General features: G+C 38.6%; 2 protein-coding genes across 4 annotated transcripts; one reads left to right on the top strand and one right to left on the bottom strand.

Annotated features, from left to right (window-relative positions):
- Nucleotides 1-5,937: 5,937 nt before the first annotated feature.
- On the top strand, nucleotides 5,938-8,392 carry LOC131782123 (uncharacterized). The gene is made up of 4 exons (XM_059098836.1): nucleotides 5,938-5,997; nucleotides 6,140-6,353; nucleotides 7,124-7,230; nucleotides 8,114-8,392. Exons 1-4 carry the CDS (start codon nucleotides 5,968-5,970, stop codon nucleotides 8,309-8,311), a joined length of 549 nt encoding a protein of 182 aa, XP_058954819.1. The 5' UTR covers nucleotides 5,938-5,967; the 3' UTR covers nucleotides 8,312-8,392.
- Nucleotides 8,393-13,617: 5,225 nt separating this feature from the next.
- Nucleotides 13,618-22,518, bottom strand: LOC131782118 (collagen alpha-1(I) chain). 3 transcript variants are annotated; one of them, XM_066173226.1, is made up of 13 exons: nucleotides 22,406-22,518; nucleotides 21,715-21,820; nucleotides 20,726-20,998; nucleotides 20,243-20,359; nucleotides 18,495-18,722; nucleotides 17,547-17,675; nucleotides 16,579-16,764; nucleotides 16,254-16,442; nucleotides 15,910-16,098; nucleotides 15,587-15,757; nucleotides 15,227-15,415; nucleotides 14,657-14,815; nucleotides 13,618-14,102 (listed from the first exon to the last, which is right to left on the bottom strand). In XM_066173226.1, exons 2-13 carry the CDS (start codon nucleotides 21,803-21,805, stop codon nucleotides 13,705-13,707), a joined length of 2,319 nt encoding a protein of 772 aa, XP_066029323.1. In that variant the 5' UTR covers nucleotides 21,806-21,820; nucleotides 22,406-22,518; the 3' UTR covers nucleotides 13,618-13,704. The 3 variants fall into 3 exon arrangements, with proteins under 3 accessions (XP_066029323.1, XP_066029322.1, XP_066029324.1); XM_066173225.1 differs by having other exon boundaries at nucleotides 15,569-15,757; XM_066173227.1 differs by lacking the exon at nucleotides 15,910-16,098 and having other exon boundaries at nucleotides 15,569-15,757.
- Nucleotides 22,519-23,213: the final 695 nt, after the last annotated feature.

A 23,213-nucleotide genomic window follows, 5' to 3' on the forward strand; every position in this document is an offset into this window, starting at 1 on the left:
TGAAAGCAAACGAAAGACAGTCAGCAAATCTTAACCACAGTATCGGTCTTACCGAGTGTTGTAGGTTTACCTAATCTGGCACGGCTGTTTCATGCCTTTTAAAGAGAGTTATAACAATGACACATTAAAGTTGCAGCAAACGCGTTATAAATAGAAACCACTTGTGCACGGACGACTGATTTCAGTGCGTAAACTACACTCAAAGTAGACTAAGCAGTATGGTAGATCATTTTTTACCCCTTCCTGAAATTTTGAATACGTCTGCTTAAAAGACTTGTTCTTGAGCCATAGCATAAGTCAAGTTTTACAATTTCTAGAAAGAGTGACTAGCTTTAAAGTTTAAATGATCCTTTCTTGTCGCAAATATGACCAACGGCTAGCAAAGGCGAGCAACGGCTAAACTTTGTTTAAATAACCAAACCATGATATCCAGTATATTATAGATGACTTAAAACATCTAAAGATTTTGCGTTCTTGCGGCCACCGTAGAGGAAGTGGAATCAAGCATTCGCTTTTTACTCGAACGAGTAACTTGACCAGCATTCCACAAAATGTCACGCAAGAGAGCCCAAGGCTCCCTGCAACCTAACAGTTGTATCGGTGCAGAAAATATATCTTACTCACGACTTACAAATCAAAAGATTAAGCTTAAGCCCACTTTTATTCTAATTCTATATCATGACTAAATCTATAAGTGAGTTCTTAAACGTCACAAAAAAGCCAAAACTTTCGCACATGAAGGACGTATTAGGGCCTGATGACGTGGAGCTGGGGGACCACAGGTGTACGTAGGTGAGGTAACCCGCCTTACCATGGTCGAAAAATAAAACGCTTTTACATAAAATCTTACAACCCCGGGGTGCTGAGGTGAGATTTCTTAAGGTTTTTTTTGCGCTTGCAAGAAGGGAGTTTTAATATGGGCAGCCCAAGCTCATGTCTCGCGAAAGACGAAAGATTAATTATCGGACACATGTATTTATTCATGAAAGCGTCATGCGTTGTGTTACGCGTCGTGTCACGCGGTGTTAGGTTACGCGAGGAACCGTTGACGTAATACAAATTCTCGTAATGCGAGTAATAGTTTGGCAAACGAAATATGGTCGATTTACAACGCTAACTATTCCGAAATGTGAACATTTTATACTCCCTGTGTGTCCGTTGCGGTTTCTGGTGATTTCTGCCATGAGACGGCTAAGAAATGTACAAAGTTTTAAAACAAACGTGTTTCGCTTTTGAGCTTTTTGCCATGAACGCAACCCCGCCTAGGCAGGTTACCCCACCTTGAGACGTTTACGTGGCAAATTGTAACTCCGGCTGACAGGGTTACCCTGCCTGGCAGACCGGGCAACCCGCCTAAGCGGGTCACCCCACCTATCATGTAAACGTGATCAAGATAAAATAAGAAATTATATGGACAGGCGGGTTACCCCACCTAGGCAGGTTACCTCACCTACCTTAGGTCCCCCACCTCCATGTAAACAAGCCCTAAGGGCCTGTTTACATTGATGTGGGAGACCCGTCTCGGTGGGGTAACCCACCTGTTCATATAATTTCTTATTTTATGGGGTTCCCCGCCTCCATGTAAGCAGGCCCTTAGATAAGATAAGATCATTTAATCAAGTGGTCTCCCAATCTTCTGGGCCCTATGCTTGTGATATAAGAATTTGACAAGCTTAAAAATTCAGGACTATATATAATAAAAGCTAAGAAAAAATAAAATAAATAATAATAAAAAAGATTTAGAGACTACATATTTATTAATTGGTCCAGTATTAAGGTAAATATAATATAAAATATAATGAGTAAGAGTATGATTTGTTTGAAATAGGTTGTCATTATTAAAGTACATGAAAATATGAACATGACTGAACAAGACGCCTAAAGAAAATAAGGTAATCTATGGATCGACCCAAATATATCGACACTTATTCTCAATGGTGATTCAAGGAAATAATGAGCATTTATAATTAAGTTCGGATATAACGCGCGCTGTCATTGGCTGAAAGAGCGTGCACTTAGAGCATAGAGCTGAACTAAAGCTGTCACGCCATCTGCCAAATTTTACTATGTTCGACCTTTTCCGGGACCTCTTTTTAGCTTTTTTCCGATAATGGAAAGTGAAATTTCGGAACAAGCGAGCCGGCAAGTAGCAACAGAAGAACCAAACAAACGTTTGTAAACATGCCAGGCGCCATGATTTACGTTATCAAAACGTGAGCAGATACGAAAATTCTCAAAGGATCAATCATGACGGTGTCTGAGCGAATATGATCATGCTGAAGTCCATCGCGGCTCGCTCATCATGGCGATCTCCGGTCATCAAGGTAAAGCAAGCCTCAGAAACTACATCGGCCGCCCTTCGGGTGAAAAAATAAGAGCTTACTCTGATATCCTTTCTGATGCATTGAGTGGAAAGTCACATCAGTCACTGCAGCCGAGTTTTGCGGCGCTGTCATCCCGAGCGATCTTCATGTTCCGGTGAATTTGTCTGTCGTTCATTCAAAAACACCAAGGAACAGTTTGTTTTCTACCTTGTCATGTGAAGAAACTCGCGTGTTTTTATGAGCCATAATTCAGCTGAATTTCACTGCACATTTCACTTCAAGATTCTTTATTAGAGACATAAAAACTTCAGGCAAAAGTGTTAAATTCGACCTGCCGGACTATTTCAGTTTGTAAACCATCGCAGAATGTAGACTTTGATGGTTTTTTAACTTTGATGGTTTGACACTTTTGACAGCTTTAGTCTTGTACAGCCAATCAGATTATTTGAACCATTTTAACAGGGATTCTGATTGGCTTATTGTAGCGTGCTTTATGAGAGTATAGAGCATGCTGACGACACTGTTGTTCGCTTTGGAAATAAAGTTTGTTTTGAAAATTGAAAGTAAGGCTTGGAGAATTGAATGGATTCTTTATTATAAAACAAATAGAGAAGCCTTGACTGTGCTCTGTTCTGTTATAAAGCACTTAGGAAGCAGCTAGAGCACCCAAGAATTCTTTAGTGCTCTAGCCGCCTCCTGCGTGCTTTATAACAGAACAGAGCACAATCAAGGCTTCTCTATTTGTTAAATAAAAGCAAAACCTTTGTGCAATATATACACCAAAAGTTTTAAAAAAGTAAGTGTGAAGTGCATCCTTGTTGCAGAGAACTATATGAAAATTATCATGGAGAAAAAAGAATTTAAACTGAACTTAAATGTAATCTGAATCATTATTCCTAATAGTGAATCTTCGCTAGATCAAGTCAAGTAAATCTTTAGATCCAATAATTGTAAGTTGAACGAGTGAAGATAAAAATTTTACGTTGATGAAACGTTTGTCGACAGCAATACCCTCAGGTATAGCTTAAGGCTATGACGTGCACCTGCCCTCCCTCACCACAAACATTAGACATAGTCAGTCTTTGCTAGTTTAGAATAAAGTGAAGGTAACTTATACCCAACTCAGATCGACTAAACATGTTTAGTTAAACCACGTGTAATTAAAAAGAAAAAAAGTTAGTGTGACGATAGGTTTTTCGCACTAACCGGACTTTTGCGGGGAACGCAACAATAAAAGGGAAAAATAGCTCAGTGGCGACCACTTGCAGTGGGGACGGAAATTCGTTACGGTTTCTTGGTACACGGAGACCTGCTTCAAGCGAACTTGCTATGGACGTCAAGGATTAGACAGTGTTTGGTTCCACAGTAACTTTATTTCAGTTCATTTCGAGAACTGACATGACCTCTAGCGTTCTCAACTTCGTAATCGCCACACAATCGTGATGTAATCGCCACACGGTCGTCTATGTAATACAAAAAGCTTTGCAAAGTACTTCCTTAGGTACAATCGAATGCGTGGTTCTATTTTTCTCTTAATTCACAATATTTGAATAGCATAACAAAATAAGGGGAAAATGTCTCTTTGTAGTTAACCGATTTAAATTTTCCCGTAACAACAGAAACATAAAACTACTTAACTTCACATGGAGTTCAAGCAATTACTGGCTTGCATCCTCGAAGTGCTTAACTTAAATTCGACAAATATAAGTTTCAGTGAGCTCTTTGAAGAAAACAGTGAAAAACCGTGTTTACCAAAACATCTTTAAAGCATGTTTTTGATTTGGTGTTAATGGGTTATTAGATTAGGCGTCATCGTATTTTTGGTTAGTCATTCAAGTAGACGTGATAAGAGATTCTTTGGTATTATTTAAGTGGGCACTTTGAATGATGAAGTTTGAGTGTTGCTTAATTTGGGATTAGTTTGATTTGTTTTGAGTGTTTACACTTTCATTACCCAAATCTGCAAACTCTGAAGAAGGCCTCTTGTGCGCATAGTGTGCGGTGGATATGAAAAATCCAGTTGAAATGGAAGCCACCCTCGATCAGATTTTATTATGCTCTGTTATGTTCTACGTTGAGTTTTTTTTATTTTTTTCTATGAGCAAATATCATTTTATGGGCAAAATTTCTTTTTAAGACATTTTTTGGGAATACAGGCTATCGAGCGAAATTTCTTAACTTTCGTGACCGGATGAGTTAGGGCCATACATAAATCCTGAATTCTTTCACATAATCACGTAATACTCCTTAATAAACGTTTATACATCAATTTTTAAACAACTTGGTGTCTCGTGATGTGTTCCACTAAGGAAAACATAAGTATGAAATGTGGCCAACAAGCATACAATTTGTCGTGACAGGTTTGATGGATTATCCATTTACTACCTTTAAAGCACGTGCGCACTGAAGTACATCCTTGAGAACGAGATTAAAGAAAAAAGTTAGATTTAAAAAGCGATGTACTTCTTCGGAGGATTTGAATGTTTGAATTAAGGAGTCGGCTCAAATCATTTTCATGACTAGTAGCATTTAAACATTTGGCTTTCCAAAAATATCATCAATCAAGATTGTTACGGAAAGTAATTTTCATTAACCGCAAAGCTATTATTGCATTTGTGGGCGTAAAAAGTAGTTAAATCTTTGTCTTTCTTGTTTTGCGAGTCACACTGAAAACGTCATCTTGAAAGTGAAAGATACACACTCAAACAGTTCTCTTCCATACCGACACTTTTACTGTCTTAAACCTTCCCTCAGTTCTCCCCCCCCCCCTTAAATTAGCCAGAAGCAAACAGTGCTAATATTTGATATTATCCGTGGAAGCATAAAGGCACTTTGTACACTTTTATACTTTCCTATTAAACAAACTAGTTACCGTAACTCCGGTATATAAATGTGAACTCCGTTTTTACTATGAAAGGTGTCTATCCTTCCCATGAGTAAATTCACGGAAAGAATCAAATTGACTTAATTTTGCGCAGCTCAGTTAGGCATTCCAACAAATTGATTGCCAGTGAATAACGCATAATCTCTGAAGAGTAAAAAGTTGTATTCTCAATAATAATAATATTATTACTATAGTTAATGAGGATGACGGTTGTTATTGGGTCTGTTTGCTCTCTGACCAACTATACAAATTTTCCTAAAAAGTGCGACAGATGTTGTCGCTGAGTTACGAAGTGCGACAATTATTTATATTACAAGGGGTAGCATTTTTTAAGTGTACAGAGGTCGCTCACATTTTCTCTGAAACTCCTTTTCTAACAATAGAGCGAGAGTGATCAAAAGCAATTGGGAAATATCATCTCCTCGAAATGATATCAATTCTGCAAAGATAGATTTGGCAATAAGATGTGCCATGAGGCAAGTTGGTAAGGAAAGTTGAATTCATTTTTGTGAATTAATCTATAAAAATATAAAAATTTGTCATGTCTTGTGAATGTTTAGGAACTACGGCAGGCAAACGTCATGACTTGGCAAAAGTGCTTGAGGGTAGTGAATTTTCCTGAATCTGCTCACCACACAACGATATTGCTTTTTATAGAGATATCGTCATCGCAATTCTGCAGATTTAAAAGAATTGATCTGTACGTGCTTGGTTACATTAACCAGTTAGGTAGGTAATTCTGCATAGGTGTTGCAACAGATGGACCTGAGAAGAACTTTGCGTGTTAGTGTACGTGAGGTCATTTTTCCACATGTTCGTTAGGTTATCTTGCATGATCTGCCCTTGAAGTTTTTCTTATTATTTCCAAAAAAAAATTGGGGGGATGTTTATTTTGCATTCTTTTATTTCCATTTTTTCCCTTCCTTTACAGGTCATTCTTGTCTTCTTTCTCATGAGGGATGCTATGTCGTGGAGAAATCAACAGAGACCAACCCATTGGTGGCTTCGTTCTCATTTTAGACTGAAAAAGCCATGTAAAGGAGGCAACCTTATGAAAATTGATACAAACCAATGCACGGTTTCTAACGGGAAGCAGAAGTGCGAGGCAAAATGTAATGGCTGGTATACCAAACATCCCACAACGAGTAAGTAAATGTAACTTAGCTTAATTCATTTAAAGATGATTATTATCTTCTAATTGGTTAAATCTGGTCCGTATTTTAAAATGAAGCTATTTTCGATAGTATTGATCAGTACAACTTCAGATATACATGTAACTGTAGATGTAACTGTATCTGTACAAAAAAAGGTATTAGTTATATATTAAAGTACTAGATAGAAGCATTTTGCCAGATCAAATTTAAGTTTCGTACAAACAAAAGTCATAGATAAGTTTACAGTATCTTAAGTGCTCATTATTTCATGAAGGTTTTTCAGTCTCAACTTAACTTAAAACAAGGAGTCTTTAATAAGAGCATCTTTCAACAAGCTTAATTAAAAAGTTTACAATATTGACTTGTGATAGTTTTCCAAGAGTTTTCCCGATAAAACACTTAATCAAAAATTGAAAACGAGGCGAATGACTAACATACAATTGTTTCCCGCTATGTTCTTGTGAATGACAGCTCTTGGCGCCTTGTGGACATACGTTCGTGCGTTAAATTGTATCGTTACATTTGAAAAACCACTCCAAAAGGAAAGAAGGCAAGAAAACACCCACGATGTCATGAGAGACATGGCTCGCCCACGTATATTTCGTAAATGGATGTGACGCATACAATACATTTAAAATGTATTCTATCAATCAAAAAATCTTTAGTACTACAAAACAAACCAAGTACATACTGGCATGTTTGACACCGTATTACTTCCAGACAAGTTTCTATCTAACCATTGTACTCTTGCAATTTTGAAGGTTTCCAACTGGTTCAATTAAGAAGAAAAAAATGCATTCAATTTTCCGACGACCTTGACAGGAAATTTTCATTAAAAGCTGTCAATGGTACGAGTGTCACTTTTGAGGTGAGTCCAAAGATGATTAATGCTTGTAACTCTCACAGACGTCCAACATTGTTGTTTATATGACATTAGCTATGTAAGTAGCTGATTTAACTCATCGATAGGCTATTATTTCCAAAAGGACTCACTAGTCTACATATTAATTGTTTAAAGATGAATGAAACACACTCTACCAGACACTTGAGAAATCACGTAATAGGCCACTTACGAGCATCCCCGCCCAAATTAAAAGATAAATGTTTGTCAATTGGGGGTAAGAGAACAAAATAGGCATAAAACACGATCAGCAAATTTACCTCTTCCTTCCAGGTTTCAAGGCTTTGATATTTGGATGATGATTTCATCATCATCATCTTTGTTATTATGATTATTAGTATTGTTGGTATTAGTATTATCAGTACTCTTATTTTTACTATTGTTATTATTATTGAAATAAATTTTAACCTCAAGAAAATACTATTTAAAGTCATGATTCGGCATGACTCATGCCATCATCAGTTTACTGAGTTAATCTGTTCTACACGTTACGTTAATATTGCGTTATCAATTTAACACAAATAAGAATTTTGCAATCATAGTACCGTTGCGATAGTTTAAAATAATTAATTAGACATGCGCACTAGCAAGTGAAACATTTAAAGAATCAAACTATGCCAACAAATAATTAAAATTGTTTTTATTGTTATTATTACTTTTATTATCATTATCATTTACAACCTTGGGTACCGTACGAAACGGGAAACCAAAATGTTTCTCTTCGTTTCTCGGATGCGAGTAATTCATTGCTGCTCGACTTTGAGCTGCCAACTGGCGCGCGAGGTATGCACCATTTACTTGAGTTGTAACCAAACGGCGATAAATACATCTCTTTACATCACATTTACAGAAACAGCGATGTACCACTGAAAGCAATTTCCTGTTTGCCGAGAAAAGAGTTGGAAGACTATATCAATATCTACACACGGTCGGAAATACTACTTTGTGCTTAGGCGTACCTGGAGACTGCGGTGTAACCTTATCCCTTATAAGAGCCGATGGAAATGATAGGCGTTGTCTGTTTAGGAAACATAGAAAGCGAATATAAGTTTTTGCTAACAGAACATGCACCATTGGTAATTTGGGGATAATTTGAAAAAAATCGACTTTCTTCATGAAAAGTGGTGTCGTTGTCTTAAAGAGAAACAGTTCTTTACTTTTTACTTCTTTTTAGTCAGGTTTTGGGTCATTTTACCATTAATATTATTGAAATTATACCCTCAAATGGGTACATGAATTATCTCTTTATTTTTCGTGTGGCATGTCACAGACATATTTTATATAGCATTTTTAGGACCCCTTAATTACGGTGTTAGATTGTTACTTGCGGAACAGGATCAAAGCTTTAATGGTTATCAAAAGCATGTCTGCATTCCTTTTTAGGTAATTTTTTTTATGCAGCGTGTATGTTGGCTACAAAATATTTACTCATCTACTTTCCTAGTTACAAATATTACTAGCATCTAAGGGAAAGGTTTGTAATCGATGGCATTCGGTCAAGTATTGAAAAATATTTCAGTGAAGAAAATTATTTAATTTATTGATTACAGTTAACAAGGATAAACATGGCCTATCCAACATTTTCTTCATTCACAACGTTCAAGGAGAAGGAAAGAAAAGAACTCGAACGAAAATATACATAGAAAAAGAAAATTTTTGAAAAAGTTTTTTAATATATTTATTTATAGATATGAATTAGCACGTTAGAAGTTTTTTATATTGTAAGCGCTTATTTTAATATATTTAAGTAAATTTCATCTTGTAAATTTTTGATACGCATTTTTATCAAATAAATAAATACACCTTATTGATATAATAAATAAACGAGGAGGAGGACGGGGTCGAACTCTCCAGGTCTCATACCCTAAAACGAAATCAAGGCCATGTCATTTTCTAGTATCTAGGCTTGCCCTCGTTGAGGTCACTAGTAAATCCTTGCTCGTTGCAGTTCCTCACTCACGTGGAACTGTGCAAAGATCCTATTTAAAGCACTGCATGCTGGCTTTGATTTACGCACCAATTCAAACACCAATTCCTCCCCGTCGAGTTTCTCAGTTTTGACAAGTCTTGTTACTTCTATCAGAACTTCTCTACACAAATTCAAACACAGAAATGAAGGTGGTTTCGCCATGGCTTAGGCGGAAGATATGTGAGGGTAACTTTTATTCCTTCTACTATTAATAGGGCTCAGAAACACTGCCATGCATGGAACCATGCATTCTGTTAAAAAAATAAAGCTTAAAAAGAATACGGTTGAAGGATTCATACATGCATGTTGTAAATATTCCAACGAAAGAGACGTCTGACCTAGCCAATTTGTTTTTTTAACTCATCTCTAACCACAAAGAGGCAATATCATCGGCTTTAAGCCTTTTCCAAATTGTGGCATTCCGGTCATTTCAAGGTAATCAACTTGCTTGAGGGCGATTCCTTTTCCGGGATCTTGACTCGCACGCTGAATAAGTTAACCACTTACATAGAATTGCGGTTAGTCCTTTTTATAGGAATTTTATGATGTGCAATCTTGCGTTTATTTAAGAACACTGCAGTCGTTACAAAAGTGTCTAGTCTCACCTCTACGTGGAAGGAGATCTTACAAGATGGAGTTGAGAACAATTTTGTACGCTCACGTATGTGGGTTCATAAGAGAGATTGTTGCTTCCCTAAATCTCATTTTTGTTTACTTAAGTCTGTCTGTTAATTTTTTAGGCTTATCTTTTGATTAGAATCAATTCAATGGTTTATGTTGATACCATTTTATCAATAGGCTATTTTCATGTGCTTCGTGGTTCTTATGATGAAAATCGAATCGAGGACAAGCCTACAAAATCAGACCCTTTGGAGGCTTCAATCTCATTTTAGACTTCATAAGCCTTGTAAAGGAGGTAACCTTGTGAAAATTGCAGTGCAACAATGCACAGTCTTTGAAAAGAAGAAGCGATGCGAGGCAAGGTGCAATGGTTCAAGTACCAAAGACCCCTCAACGAGTAAGTAAATAACCAAACGAATTTGTTTGAGTTTTCTTTCGTCGTTGTTCACGGACAAAAATTTTAACTGAACCAAGATAATGATTTACGCTTTTCCCTTTAGTTACACTGTACCAACTGATCCCTGATTCTACCTTTACGACCATTTGTCTTAAATATGAGCCTTAAATTTGCTGTTATCAGTATAAATTTACATGGCTCCAGTGTAGCAACACTGGAATTCATGGAAATGATTTTGAACAAATTCGCCTTGCCCAGTCCTACTTTCTCCCCCTGATCATTCGAAAACCAAAAACAATTGGCGAGGGGAAAAAAGGTACGTCTTCCAAAATAAATGCATCATCACAGACGTTTGGGGCTGTGTTACGAAGAAACATCTAGCGCAGTCAAAACACCAAAGCTTATAGATAGAGCTTGTGGTGGATACCTGGCGATTAACGAAGCTTAGAAACCTACGTGACGATGACAACGTCTTTTTTAAAGAAATGGGCCAATACTATTTCTCTAAACAGACGTTGTCATCATCACGTAGGGCTTAATTCCACCAAATGAAAAATTATCCCCTCGAGGAAACGAAAATCATGATCGTGATGGTATCACATGCAAAACATCTGTTAAATAAATACGTCTGGACGAAGGCACATTATTGGTATCAGGGGAATCGCCTTTTGAGGGGTTAACATCAAATTGTGACTTTCAAAGCAGCTTTTGCCCAAGCTTTCGATTAAAAAAGACTTCCAAATAACTCCTCAAGAAGTTTCCTGTTTATCTGCTTTAAGATATGATATTTTCTATGTCAATATTGCATTTTAAGAAACTTGGTAGCGCAATATTACTCTTCCTGGGCTTAAAATGAATGTGATTGGGTCGAAGTAAAAGATCCTGCAATCTGATTGGTCACTCAAAGTAGACGGAGTCCTCTGATCTGTTTCTTTTATTTTCAGGTTTTTGTTTACGTCTTAAGCTTGAATAAACAGTTACATGAAAAAATATTTATTTGATGCGCATGTTTGATATAGAAAAAAACCATGGTATTAGTCGTTATTATTCAACTGCACAAAGTAGAGAATATCCTTCGATATTGTACGGTTATTTTGACAGTTGGTTATTTTTTATTGTAAAAAAGGCTGTTTAACCAGTCGGCTGCGCGCGCTACGCTTCTCTATCCACTTTGCTTTTCCTACCTTGAGAGAAATGAGCAGAAAAACTTAGCAGGAAAAAAGCAGTTGGATAATAATATCTTATTATTATTATTATTATTGTTTATATTCGTATGTATTTTGACTCGCCCTACGGGCTCGTCAAAACATGGCACAACGCGTCAACTCGATACTACACACTAAAACGGCCGATGAAATATATGTATGCGAGGTCTTGATGCGGGCTGTGCAAATTCTATTTGGGAAACGGTCCTTAAGTTTTTCCTTATTCTAAAATTGGAAATCAGCTCATCATTACCAAAGCAGTGAAAGGGTATGGCTTCAAAGTTATCACTCGTTATAGCCTCAAGTTCTATATTTTTTTCTATAAACCAAAATTTTCTTGAAGGCTTGCTTAGCTGCCATATTTTTGAGTAGATAATTCAAATATTGAAAGTTTTCAAATAGAGCAATTCGCATTTCAATTTGCAAGTCGCGCCACTTATGACATAGCAATTTTGGGGCTTAATTCTAGTTTCACAACAAACTTGATTACTAAAACTGAATGCAAATGTCTCGAAATGCACTTTCCTTGAAAATCTTAGAGTATTGAATGCTGTTATTTCATATTTTTTTCGCTGACAAGTGTGTTTTTCATTTCGCGGTAGGATTTGAGTTGTTTCAAAAAGGAGGGAAAATCTGTATCCAGTTCATTCATAACCAAAACATTACATATACATTAAAAGTGGTGAAAAACGCCATGGTCACTTTTGAGGTGAGTATAGCTTTGAGAGGATCGTAATTTAAAATGAATTCACTAAAAAACTGATAAGCATATAATGAAAAAAAATCTTTTGTCAAATAATTTTAATCAATGATATTTATTTACTGAATTTAGAAAGTCCGAATATTAACTCTAGTGCTTCATGATTACAATATAGGGTGTTTCTAGCTGATTGCACATCACCCTTAGAGACACTGACGAAATGACGTCAGTATTTATTCGAACGAAATTTTGTGACCATGCTTGCAGACTAAATACTTTTAAGAAAGCGTCAGTCATTTGAGACAGTGTCCATCCATACGAGGTTATTAACTAGATTTTCAGTCGCTTGTGTAAATGATATTTTGTGACCATGTTTTAAGTATAAATATTCTAGGAAAAGCGTCAGACACATAAGACGTTGTTTATTTGTATGGAGTGAGTGTTATCTGTAATCTTTACATTACTAGCTTCAAAGGAACTTCCCGGCTCAATTGAGTTTTCCTGTGTCAAATTACACTAACAATAGTGATTTGCCCCGTAATGCATAGGAATATGGTTATATGTCGATATGTTTATTTGTTTACATTGCGTTCGCAGGAAGGGCGCTGCGACAGTGTTTCTGATGGCAATATTCTGTTTGACGAGACAAGAATGGGAAGGCTGTATCAATATAAGTACCTAGCTGTTAATAGGACAATGTGCTTAGGTGTACTTAATGACTGTAATTATAACCTAGCCCTTATAAGTACAACAAATGATAATACTGATGGCCGTTGTTTATTCAAAAAACGCAGAAGTAAGCTTTCAGCTACGAAACGACGCCCATCATTTTTTATTAAAAAATAATTTATAAGAAAATATTGAAATAAATATGTTGTCTAGAGGTAACAATTACACCCTTGGAATTTCAAATATTAAATATTTGGTCTCCAAGGACTAACGTAACAAAGATTCATGCGTTATCATTGGGCTTCAGAGCTAAAAACTTATTAGTCTTGTATGTGTTCATTGACAAGGTAGTGGAAGTTTGGTAACGAGTTGAGAGGTCTTTACAATCAATTGCACAATACTTCAAGCCACGATAAGAAAAGTTAGGTCATGTGACTGTAAAAAAGGAAGCAAACCCACATTTATCCTACCCAAATATAGGAAACCACATTTTCGAAAAGCAAGCCAATATCTCGCCTCTATCAATAAAAAAAAAGGCCTTGCCAGAGCTTTCGTACCAGCGTTTGTATACGTGCACTTAAACTGATAAGGAGTAAAGCCGCGAGAAGATCGAAGCGGGAGACGGTTCCCCTAGCGGTTTAGGCGCTCCGGCTTCGTTTTTAAGAACACTCAAAACCGCCAGTAACGCTGACTTAACTTGTCGGAGAAGCATGGTTTTAAACATGAAGGAGATAAGATGATTGTATGTTTCTACATATTTATTGAAGTAGTTTTCAGTTAAATAGTAGGGGTATGTAATAAAGTATTAAATGTACAATACATTTGAGACAATTTCAAGATTGTTCAATATTATGAGAATCTTCGCACAACTATATTGATTCTAGATACTATTTTTGTGCCTTATTTTGCTTCTTTTGATATTCTGACTAGGGTTTTTTCCTTGAATCAGTCTTCCTCTCTGAGTCTTCTCCCCTTGCACGCCTTCCTTTCCTTGAGTAGCGCTTGCAGCTTTTACGGGTATGATGCTTCCTTTGTTTAAAATCTGCACCTTCTTGATTGGGATTTTTGACTTTTTGCAACAATTATTTGTAGGACAAATACCAACACATAATTTATCACAAATCGCCGGGCAAACGGGTGCAACATCCGCCGCCGGTACTCCTGGAGGCCCGGGTGGCCCTGGGGGTCCTGGAGGTCCAGCGGCTCCTGGGTCCCCTGGCTGTCCCATCGTCCCGGGAGTTCCCATGGTACCTTGGGGGCCCTTAGGTCCTTGGAGTCCTGGAAAACAAAGCATTTTGAAAATGATCAACTTTTGTTTATTTTTAAATAATTTATTCATTTTTAGTTGTGCGCTAGTTCACCATACTAAGTAGGTATGACCTTTTTAAACATCCTTATGACCAATATACTTTTCAGAAACGTATGTTGCGGAAAAAAGGGACTTCTCGTGGAAGCAAAATCGCTTCCTTGCGGAGCGAGCCAATCATGAGTTGGCTATTGGTCATCATATTTGTAAAGGAAAAATGCTTAAGTTGACTAACTTTGAAGTCAAAACGTCTCAAGAGAGACTACACTTTGGGGTTTACTGAATGTCGAAAGTAAGTGAAAATGAAATTTCTACAGTTCTGATTGTAATTCTTTCAGATTGGTCTTAAGATAACTCAAAGATAACTCAAACTCTTAAACCAGTTTCGGCATGTTTGAAGCCGTTTACCACGGGTTCTTTTCGTTCAACTCTCGATCGAAAATCTCATTATCCGGAATTCTGTCTTTTGGTTTGATCCGTATCAGTGTGCTCCATGAATTTCCAGAAGTCGTGTTTCGAGTCTAACCTGTCGGTCCTTGTGCACCAGCTGGGGCACTATAAACTGCAGGTGTAGCCGCTGGTACCTCAGGAGGGCCTGGTGGGCCTGGAGGTCCTGATTGTCCGGCGGCTCCAGGGTCTCCCATGGCTCCCATCGCTCCCTGGGGCCCTGATGGTCCCTGTAGACCTGTCAGAAGTATGGTTGATTATGTTAAAATGATGCCGTGAGAAACATTAAAAATCCATAAATCCAGAGCTGTTTTTTCAGCAAAATCTTTCAACGACTTAGTGATTCTCAGATAGCAGATTAGAAGTTGCGCTCAATTTCCAGGGATAGAAATGGGGATGGCCTGTGACATTTTCCACGACGGATTACAAGATACTTGTTTTTGTTTTTTAATTATTTTTGATGTCACTTTTTACGTATGAAATAATTAAAGTGCTTCTCTCACAATCATGCTGATTATTAGTTTTTGAGTGTCACTATTAGGTTAAATGACGTGGTAAATCATTTTCAAATTGAACTTTTAATTAGGAACACTAAACACACAATTCGCAAGTCTTTCAACCAATTTTGATAGAAGATAACCTTTCTTACCAGGTTGGCCTGGTGTACCTGTTGGTGCACCATAAGCTGCAGGCGTCGACGCTTGTGCCCCAGCGGGGGGACCTGGTGGCCCAGGTGGACCCGGAGGTCCTGCTTGTCCGGCAGCACCGGGATCTCCCTGTTTTCCCCTAGCTCCCACGGCCCCCATTGCCCCTTGAGGACCTTGGGGCCCCTGAATTCCTAATGGAAGTTTTTATTGTTAATAATATACTGCAATTGATATCATAAACCTATTTTAACATGAGTTGAAAAAGAAAAAAACCAACATGACACATATATTAGGCAATCAGGATATTGCTTGAAATAATTCTTATGTAGTTCAAACGTTCTTACCAGGTTGGCCTGTTGTACCTGTTGGTGCACCATAAGCTGCAGGCGTCGACACTTGTGCCCCAGCGGGGGGACCTGGTGGTCCTGGTGGACCCGGAGTCCCTGCTTGTCCGGCAGCACCGGGATCTCCCTGTTTTCCCCTAGCTCCCATGGCCCCCATTGCCCCTTGTGGACCTTGGGGCCCCTGAAGTCCTAATGGAAGTGTTTATTGTTAATAATATTCCGCAATTGATATCATAAACCTATTTTAACATGAGTTGAAAAAGAAAAAACCAACATGACACATATATTAGGCAATCAGGATATCGCTTGAAATGATTCCTATGTAGTTCAAACGTTTTTACCAGGTTGGCCTGGTGTACCAGCTGGTGTACTATAAGCTGCTGTAGTCGACGCTTGTGCCCCAGCGGGGGGACCTGGTGGTCCTGGTGGACCCGAAGGTCCTGCTTGTCCGGCAGCACCGGGATCTCCCTGTTTTCCCCTAGCTCCCATGGCCCCCATAGTCCCTTGAGGACCTTGGGGCCCCTGAAGTCCTATAAAAAGTTTTAATTGTTAATGATAGATCGTAATTAATATCATAAACCTGTTTAACCATGGGTTAAAAAAGAAAAAGAAAACCAATATAAAACTTGTATGGCCAATCAGGAAATCTCTTGAAATCATTCTTATGTAATTCAAACTTCCTTACCAGGTTGACCGGGTGTACCTGTTGGTGTACCATAGGCTGCAGGTGTTGATGGTTGTGCCCCAGCGGGGGGACCTGGAGGCCCTGGTGGACCCGGAGGTCCTGCTTGTCCGGCAGCACCGGGATCTCCCTGTTTTCCCCTAGCTCCCATGGCCCCGATTGCCCCTTGAGGACCCTGAGGTCCTTGAGATCCTAAAGGTAATAACATAAATTAGGGAAAATAAATTAGTATTTTAAAAATTCTAGAATAACTGGAACTAGAGAAAATATTTCAGAACGTAGTGGTTACTCTCTTTCAAGTCACTTAAGATTTTATTCAACCTCTGACCTGCAGGACCTGGCACACCCGTTGAGGCATTGTCATTTGTGGAAGTTCCCGCTGGTACCCCAGGTAGACCCGGTGGACCCGGAGGACCCGGAAGTCCGGCTGCCCCAGCTTCCCCTGGATCTCCCGGACTTCCCATAGCCCCCATGGCTCCGCTTGCTCCTTGTGGGCCTTGTGGTCCTTGAACACCTAGTTCGGAGGGAAAGTTCAGGTATGAGCTACGGTCGTTGTCAGTTTGACCTTTGACCTTGTAGACTTTCATCTTTCACGAACAAACAACTCGTCTCATTTCCATCGCCCCAAAGTTTAAAATATTTGAAAAGAGTGGTTTAAGGGGGCAGTGCGCGTAACGACACAACATCTTTTTCATCTCCATATAACAAAATGTGCATGAAATTATGGCTACAACTGCATTTTGAGGTTGCGAAGAGCTACATATCGACTATCGACGCCTCCATTTTGAATCTCGTCCAGCAACTCGTCCGCTATTTACTTATTGGCGAACTGCTTGAAGAATTTGAAATTCATCAAAAGGGCATCCTGAAAATTTTCAGCAATATCAGGGGCGCCCACAGGCTGTTTATGAACCTTGTTTTTTAGGTAAGAATGTGCTGCCGAATTACTTAGCTGTTCTTAAAGTGTCGGCGTCCATAATAAAAACCTGGAACACATTTGAAAAGAGATTTTTTAAATGGGTAGGCTTGTGACCAAGGTGAATATTACATGGTTTCTGGAAAAAACTTTTGCTCTGAGGCAACACAAATAAACGTAAACAAGAGTTTGTTTCACGACCTGCCCTTATGATGCGTCTTCTATTACAAAAGACAGGAATAGTTTTCGATTCATCACTATCGTCATCGATAGTGTCCTTTTCATTGTATTGTTGTCGACTTTTCCTCAGTCACTGTCGTTATCGTCAACATTATCATGATTAAGTACTGAATTCTATTTCAAGAGGCTAAAGTTCTTACCTGCCTGACCTGGTGTACCACCTGTGGCTTCGTAAGATGTTACTGTGGCTGGTGCTCCAGGGAGACCGGAAGCTCCGGGTTCCCCAGCTGCTCCTGGGTCCCCTGGACTTCTCATGGCTCCCACATGACCTATCGCAATTTCATGGTATTATTAAACAAGGTAAGAGTGCTACGTTAGATTTTTTTGCAAATTGTAGCGATTTGTGCCAGTTAACGGTAGCGACAAGTAGGCACACCATGTATATTTCACAGTCACTAACAAGTAAATTTTGGAGGACTTTGAGTTCGTCTCAAGATAGAACAATACAAATACACTAGGAAATTTTACGGTAACTTTATAAGCATCCTTTTGTCTTTTAAAAGCTTGAAGCTCAGTAGATTGTGTCATATCGGTCATTGTTAAAACTGTCTTTGTTTTGATGCTACTTTTCGCCACAGGAAAAGTATGTCGGACAAAAATATTCGCCAAAAAATAAATATCTCTTTGCCAGCTTCAATAGAGACAGGAGATTAAGTTTAGATGATAAAACAAAGTATTACGTTGACAGATATGCCGGAGGTCGAGTGGAATCGTTACATGAGGTCACACAACTCGGTTAATATTCACGGTGAATTTGCATATTTGAGCGGTCGAACGAAAAGTCATTTCTTGAAAACTGAAATATATTTTGACAAAAAAACTACACCACAATTATTAGAACATATTGGGCTACAAAATATGAAAGTAGGAGAGAAAACGAATTTTGGGCGACTTGCCACAATATTTCAAATTTGTTCGATGGATGCTGACATCCTCTCTTAAGGTTTTTAAAGAACCTAACAAAATCAGCGTTTTGAGCATTTTCCCTATTCGTTTCACCTCTCTTTAGGAGATGGATCGCGGCAATGAAACACTACATTTATTTTTAGGTACGAAATTATAATACAACCGACCATCGACCAACTCACCATCTGCACCTGGTACACCAGCTCTTGAACAACAGTCGCTTGGGCATGTACTTACACAGATTGTCTCACAAATCTCAGGACATGTTGGAGGAGGAGAGGTGGCTGGAATTCCTGGAAGTCCGGGTGGTCCAGGGGGACCAGGTGGTCCTGCCAAGCCCGGATCTCCCATTTCCCCTGGATGCCCCATTGCTCCCGCAGGTCCATTATCACCATTTGGTCCTTTTGGTCCTGATTGAATGGGGAAAAAATATATATATCTATATATATATAAATGTGGGGGTAGAGTCTACCTTGGCATAAAGTGCTCAGTGCTTTGGTAGCAGAGCGGAGAATATATAAGTGAAAGAATCAAAGAGGACGCATCGATTCTCTGTTACTCTGAGTTTCGCGCCTAAGCGCTCGTCAGACAGAACTTTATTCAGTGAAGAACATACCTCCTTATATACAAATTAGATAAGTAGCTAATTAATTCACAAATGTGATGATCTGATCTACATGTGAAATAAAGATTCTATAGAGCTATTGTTGGCGGCATGTGAAATTTGGTAAAAAAAAATTTTTTCTCGTGGCGGCATTTAGAAATGAGTTCTGTTCTTTTGTTTAATAAAGACGGCTTCTTAGCTCTAACTAAATAAAGTTTTTGTGTGAGGCACAAGTGGCACCGCTTGTTTTTGTTGCTGTAGGCCGGGGCGGTCGCTAAAATACTCCAGTTAATTGTAAAATTGGTGTTGTTGTCTTTGAGTGTCCAGATATGCTTTGATAGTTCCGTGCTGTTTGAATTGTTTCTGTTCCGAAAAGAAAGTTTGTGTTGCGTGTAACGTTGTTTAAAAGTTCCTTCAGTTAGTCCAATGTAATTCTTTCCGGTTGTGTCACTTTCTGTTGTTACGTTGGCGTTGTAGACGACGCTTGAAGTGAGGCAGTTGTTTTTCAGAGGGCAGTCGTTTTTTTGCTGCAGTTGCATTTGTTTTCCGTGGAGGGTGTCTTGTTTGTCGCGAGGATTTTTCTGTTGTGTTTCTTAATTATGGTTTGTAGGTTGTCTGTGCAGCTATAACTAACTTTCATGTTGTTTTTGTTGAAAATTTTGCTGTACCGGTGGTTTTTCGGAAAATGTTTACTGACGAGGTTCAGAAACTCTCTGCCGATGTTTGTTTGTACGTTCATGCTGTAGGGCGGATTAAACCAAATTATGTTTCTTTGTCTGTTCTTGCGGCTGTTCTGTACGGTGTGAGTTACAGGTTTCTTGCGTTCAATGTAGATTAATTCTTCGTCGTGTCCACTTTGTTTAAGTGCACTTTCGTAGTGTGGTTTGGCTTTGTTAAAGAGTTCTTTGCTTAAGGAAATGTCGGTGATTGAACTGAGTGAAGTGCAATTTGGTCTGAGATCATACGAGTGATTTCAAAATAGAACGAGCGCGCAGCGCGAGTTTGATTGGAAACCATGAGTATGATTTCAGACCAAAATTGCCCAACACTTAGTTCATTCGAAGTGTACAAAAACAAATTGAAAAAAAACAAACAAACAAACAAACAGAAGAGGACATTTTTACTAACCTATAAAATATCTGGATCAACAACTCGACAAAAACTTTTTTTTCAACTGATTGTGCAGAATTTTGATACGTACATTGTTTACAATGTTTGCTCAAAAACCCTGCCAAATAAGCTGATCAAACTGACCTTGGATAACAGTTAGCTTGATCGAATGTCGAACAAAAGGCAAAAGTACAAATGCTAAAGAAGAAGGATTACCTGAAGGGCCAGGGGCAGCTGGCGGACCCGGGGGCCCAGGGGGGCCAATAGGACCCATATCGCCAGGTTCTCCCAAACTTCCAGGTTGTCCTGGATTTCCAGAGGGTCCCGGTGTTCCTTTGAATGTATAGAGCAAGAGCTTGTATTAGTTCATAATGCCATGACAGATCATCCTTAGCTCTTTACCAAGACTAAATACGAGTTTTTCAAATTAAGTCACCGATTAGTAACAGGAGCGTGGCACTGACATTAGACACTTTCGCTGACAAAGAGTGTCGAAACCGTTAATTTACTAATGTAATGGACCCCAAATGTATTATCAGCACTAATTTTAAGTAGTTGAATTTTGATTTCGTTTTTGTTCATTGATTTGTATGTCATGTTGTTTACATTTTTATGTTTGCTCGTTTTCCACAAGCTTCCAAAAACCTTTCTCAATTTACTGTGATAATTTCTTTCAAGATCGCCGCAACTTCAACTTACCTGGAGAGCCAGCCGGACTACCTGGAGCTCCCGGGAATCCAGGAGGCCCCGGAGGACCGGGTGGTCCGGGTATTCCCTTTGGTCCATCCGGCCCCGGTGGTCCACTAGGACCAACTGGACCATCAGGCCCGGGGGGTCCGGGCTGAGGTGGAGGAGGGGGTGGAGGTGGTGCAGGTGTGTAGTACTGGAAGAAGTTACAACAATCGGGCAAGCATTCAGGAAAACAGTACGAAGGGCAATCGGAGCCACAAGGAGAGGCGTTTCTTCTGATATCTGGAATAAAAGTAATGACTTGTAATCAGGCAAGGAAGATTTAGGTTCCAAGAATAACGTATGGAGAATAATAGGAACAGCAATTGAAGTTTTTTTGCTGGTCATATTAGCATATATCTGAGTTGGGCTTCAGCCGCGGTTTCCATACGATCAATCACATAATTCCTAATGTTTTAAAAACTGGCATGATGGAGGTGATCTGGGCTATTATATGGAAACCAGGAGCTATAAGGAGCCCAACTGCAAATGCATTCAAGCCTTACAAGGCGGAATTTCAGCAAAAATGATCATTACTATTCTATAGTAACAAAGTTCCCTCTTGGTGTTCACTGAAACAAAGTCGGTCTTGTATGTCAAAAATCGATTAGTAATGTTAGGTTGACCCGCATATTAAGCTATCTTGAAACGTTTCCCTAAGATGTGATATAACCGTTTTAATTGTAAATATAAAACGTGAAACGATTTGTTGTTGACTGATTATAATTAAATTAAATCATTTAACTCCCACGAGTGACCAAGATACAATTTCTCTTTACAATATCATGCAGACAAGTGATGAGAACAAAGAAGAAAAAAATTCATTAAAGGGATTATCAGTCGATCCAATACCAAGTTCTCCGAACTAACATTATAAGAATTGTATGGAAGTCAGTAAGGAGAATTATTGATGAGATCTTGAGCCTGAAAATGTTAAGAAGTCAGTGTGATAGTCTAACCCTTTTTCAGCGCCAGACGACCAGTAACAGATGCACATATCATCAAACATATTCCAAAACTAAGAAGGAAGGACCAGTATTTCCCATCCATGCGTTGCTGGTTGCTCTAGGAAGCGAGGATACGAATGGCATTGAGTTAGTTTTTGTTTATTTCTTTAGAAATCTTGTATTTCCTGTGTTTGGCTTTAAGTATCTTTCCCCATTTACCAAAGAAGGGAAATATTATTATGATTAAGAAGGAGTCATAACATTCTAGATATGACTACCTACGTGATAGGTTATGAAAATAATTCTAAGGAGTAAAAGCATGATATAATCGGTTATCTAACTCTTTAGTCAACCAAAGCCTTTGTAGGGAAGCTCTAGTTCCACCTCACAGATGTAGTTAAGGTGTTACGTAAAACTAAAGGGAGAGGAATTTCTTCTTCTGATGTGTGGCATTCGTTTCAGGAAGGAAGTATTTATAGATATGGCCTATAGCTAGATTATGCAAAGACTAAAAGAAAAGGACAAAAACTTCACAGAAATGGTAAAAGATATTTACCATATGGAAAAAATGAATGAACAGAATAAGCGTGCTGATGTTTATTCATAACACCAATGCATGCGTAGAAATATCCCTTACGAACTACATCTCCTCTTGTACGTAGTCAAAATATATAGTTTTTAAGGTTAGACATTACGCACTTACTTTGTTCCAAATTCACTCCCGTTACCACAGAATCCTTAAAAGCTTTTTCAGAACTTTCTTTTGAGATATCAGATGAAACTATATTTCCAGTCTTATTCAGCTTTGTTTCAAAAGTCAACCTTTTAATATTTAACAAACCAGCAAGGTGTAAGTAGTTCGTCTATTTATCTTATTCGGGTACCATAAAACTGGTGGTGAAATAGAGATACTCTCTCTACCTGTTCCGACCAATTTCAAATGTCGTGGATTAAGAGAATTCAGTTCCTGATCAAGGAGAAATTTCCATATTTGTCTTTCAGTCACCCGGAGACTGAATCAAGAGGACACCTCGGCTAAAAAAGAAAAGGAAGAAGAAGCTACCGTAACTTGAGGAAGCAGTTACGAGAGTGAGTAAGAAGACTCAAGCGGAAACTCCTAGGGATTAAACAAGTCTGTAATTAGAGCTGGCCGCTTATGGAAAATTGTGAGAGGCTTTTAACCCAGCTGAATGATGTGACCTTCCGAAGTTGGTCATTCTCAAGATCTGTCAACATATCGGTTACCAGAGCTGACTGGCATTAACTGGGGTTACTGCGAACAATTCGGAGTGGCTAATTGAAGTGAAGAAGAGAAAGCTTTCGTCAAGAAGAAAGATTGAGTCCGCAACTGACGCTGAGCGCTAACACATGGTTCATGAGAAATTCTTGATAAGGGATTTTGTTGCGACATCACGGTGATTTCTGAAGTGCTGTCTGCTACGTGCTCGTAAAATGATATCGTTGTGAGGACCTTCCAATGTAAAAGGCAAACTATCGGCACAACTTTTAAT

The sequence above is a fragment of the Pocillopora verrucosa genome, chromosome 10, assembly GCF_036669915.1.
Source record: "Pocillopora verrucosa isolate sample1 chromosome 10, ASM3666991v2, whole genome shotgun sequence".
NCBI lineage: Eukaryota > Metazoa > Cnidaria > Anthozoa > Scleractinia > Pocilloporidae > Pocillopora > Pocillopora verrucosa.

Excerpts from the sequence above, each read along its gene's own strand:
- LOC131782118 (XM_066173225.1), bottom strand. The coding sequence starts at position 21,805 with ATGGATGGGAAATACTGGTCCTTCCTTCTTAGTTTTGGAATATGTTTG. Across the intron at positions 18,723-20,242 it reads AGCTGCCCCTGGCCCTTCAG|GACCAAAAGGACCAAATGGT; the intron begins GTAATCCTTCTT and ends CCATTCAATCAG. Across the intron at positions 17,676-18,494 it reads TGGTGTACCAGGTGCAGATG|GTCATGTGGGAGCCATGAGA; the intron begins GTGAGTTGGTCG and ends AAATTGCGATAG.
- LOC131782123 (XM_059098836.1), top strand. The coding sequence starts at position 5,968 with ATGGACCTGAGAAGAACTTTGCGTGTTAGT. Across the intron at positions 5,998-6,139 it reads GAAGAACTTTGCGTGTTAGT|GTCATTCTTGTCTTCTTTCT; the intron begins GTACGTGAGGTC and ends CTTCCTTTACAG. Across the intron at positions 6,354-7,123 it reads TACCAAACATCCCACAACGA|GTTTCCAACTGGTTCAATTA; the intron begins GTAAGTAAATGT and ends GCAATTTTGAAG.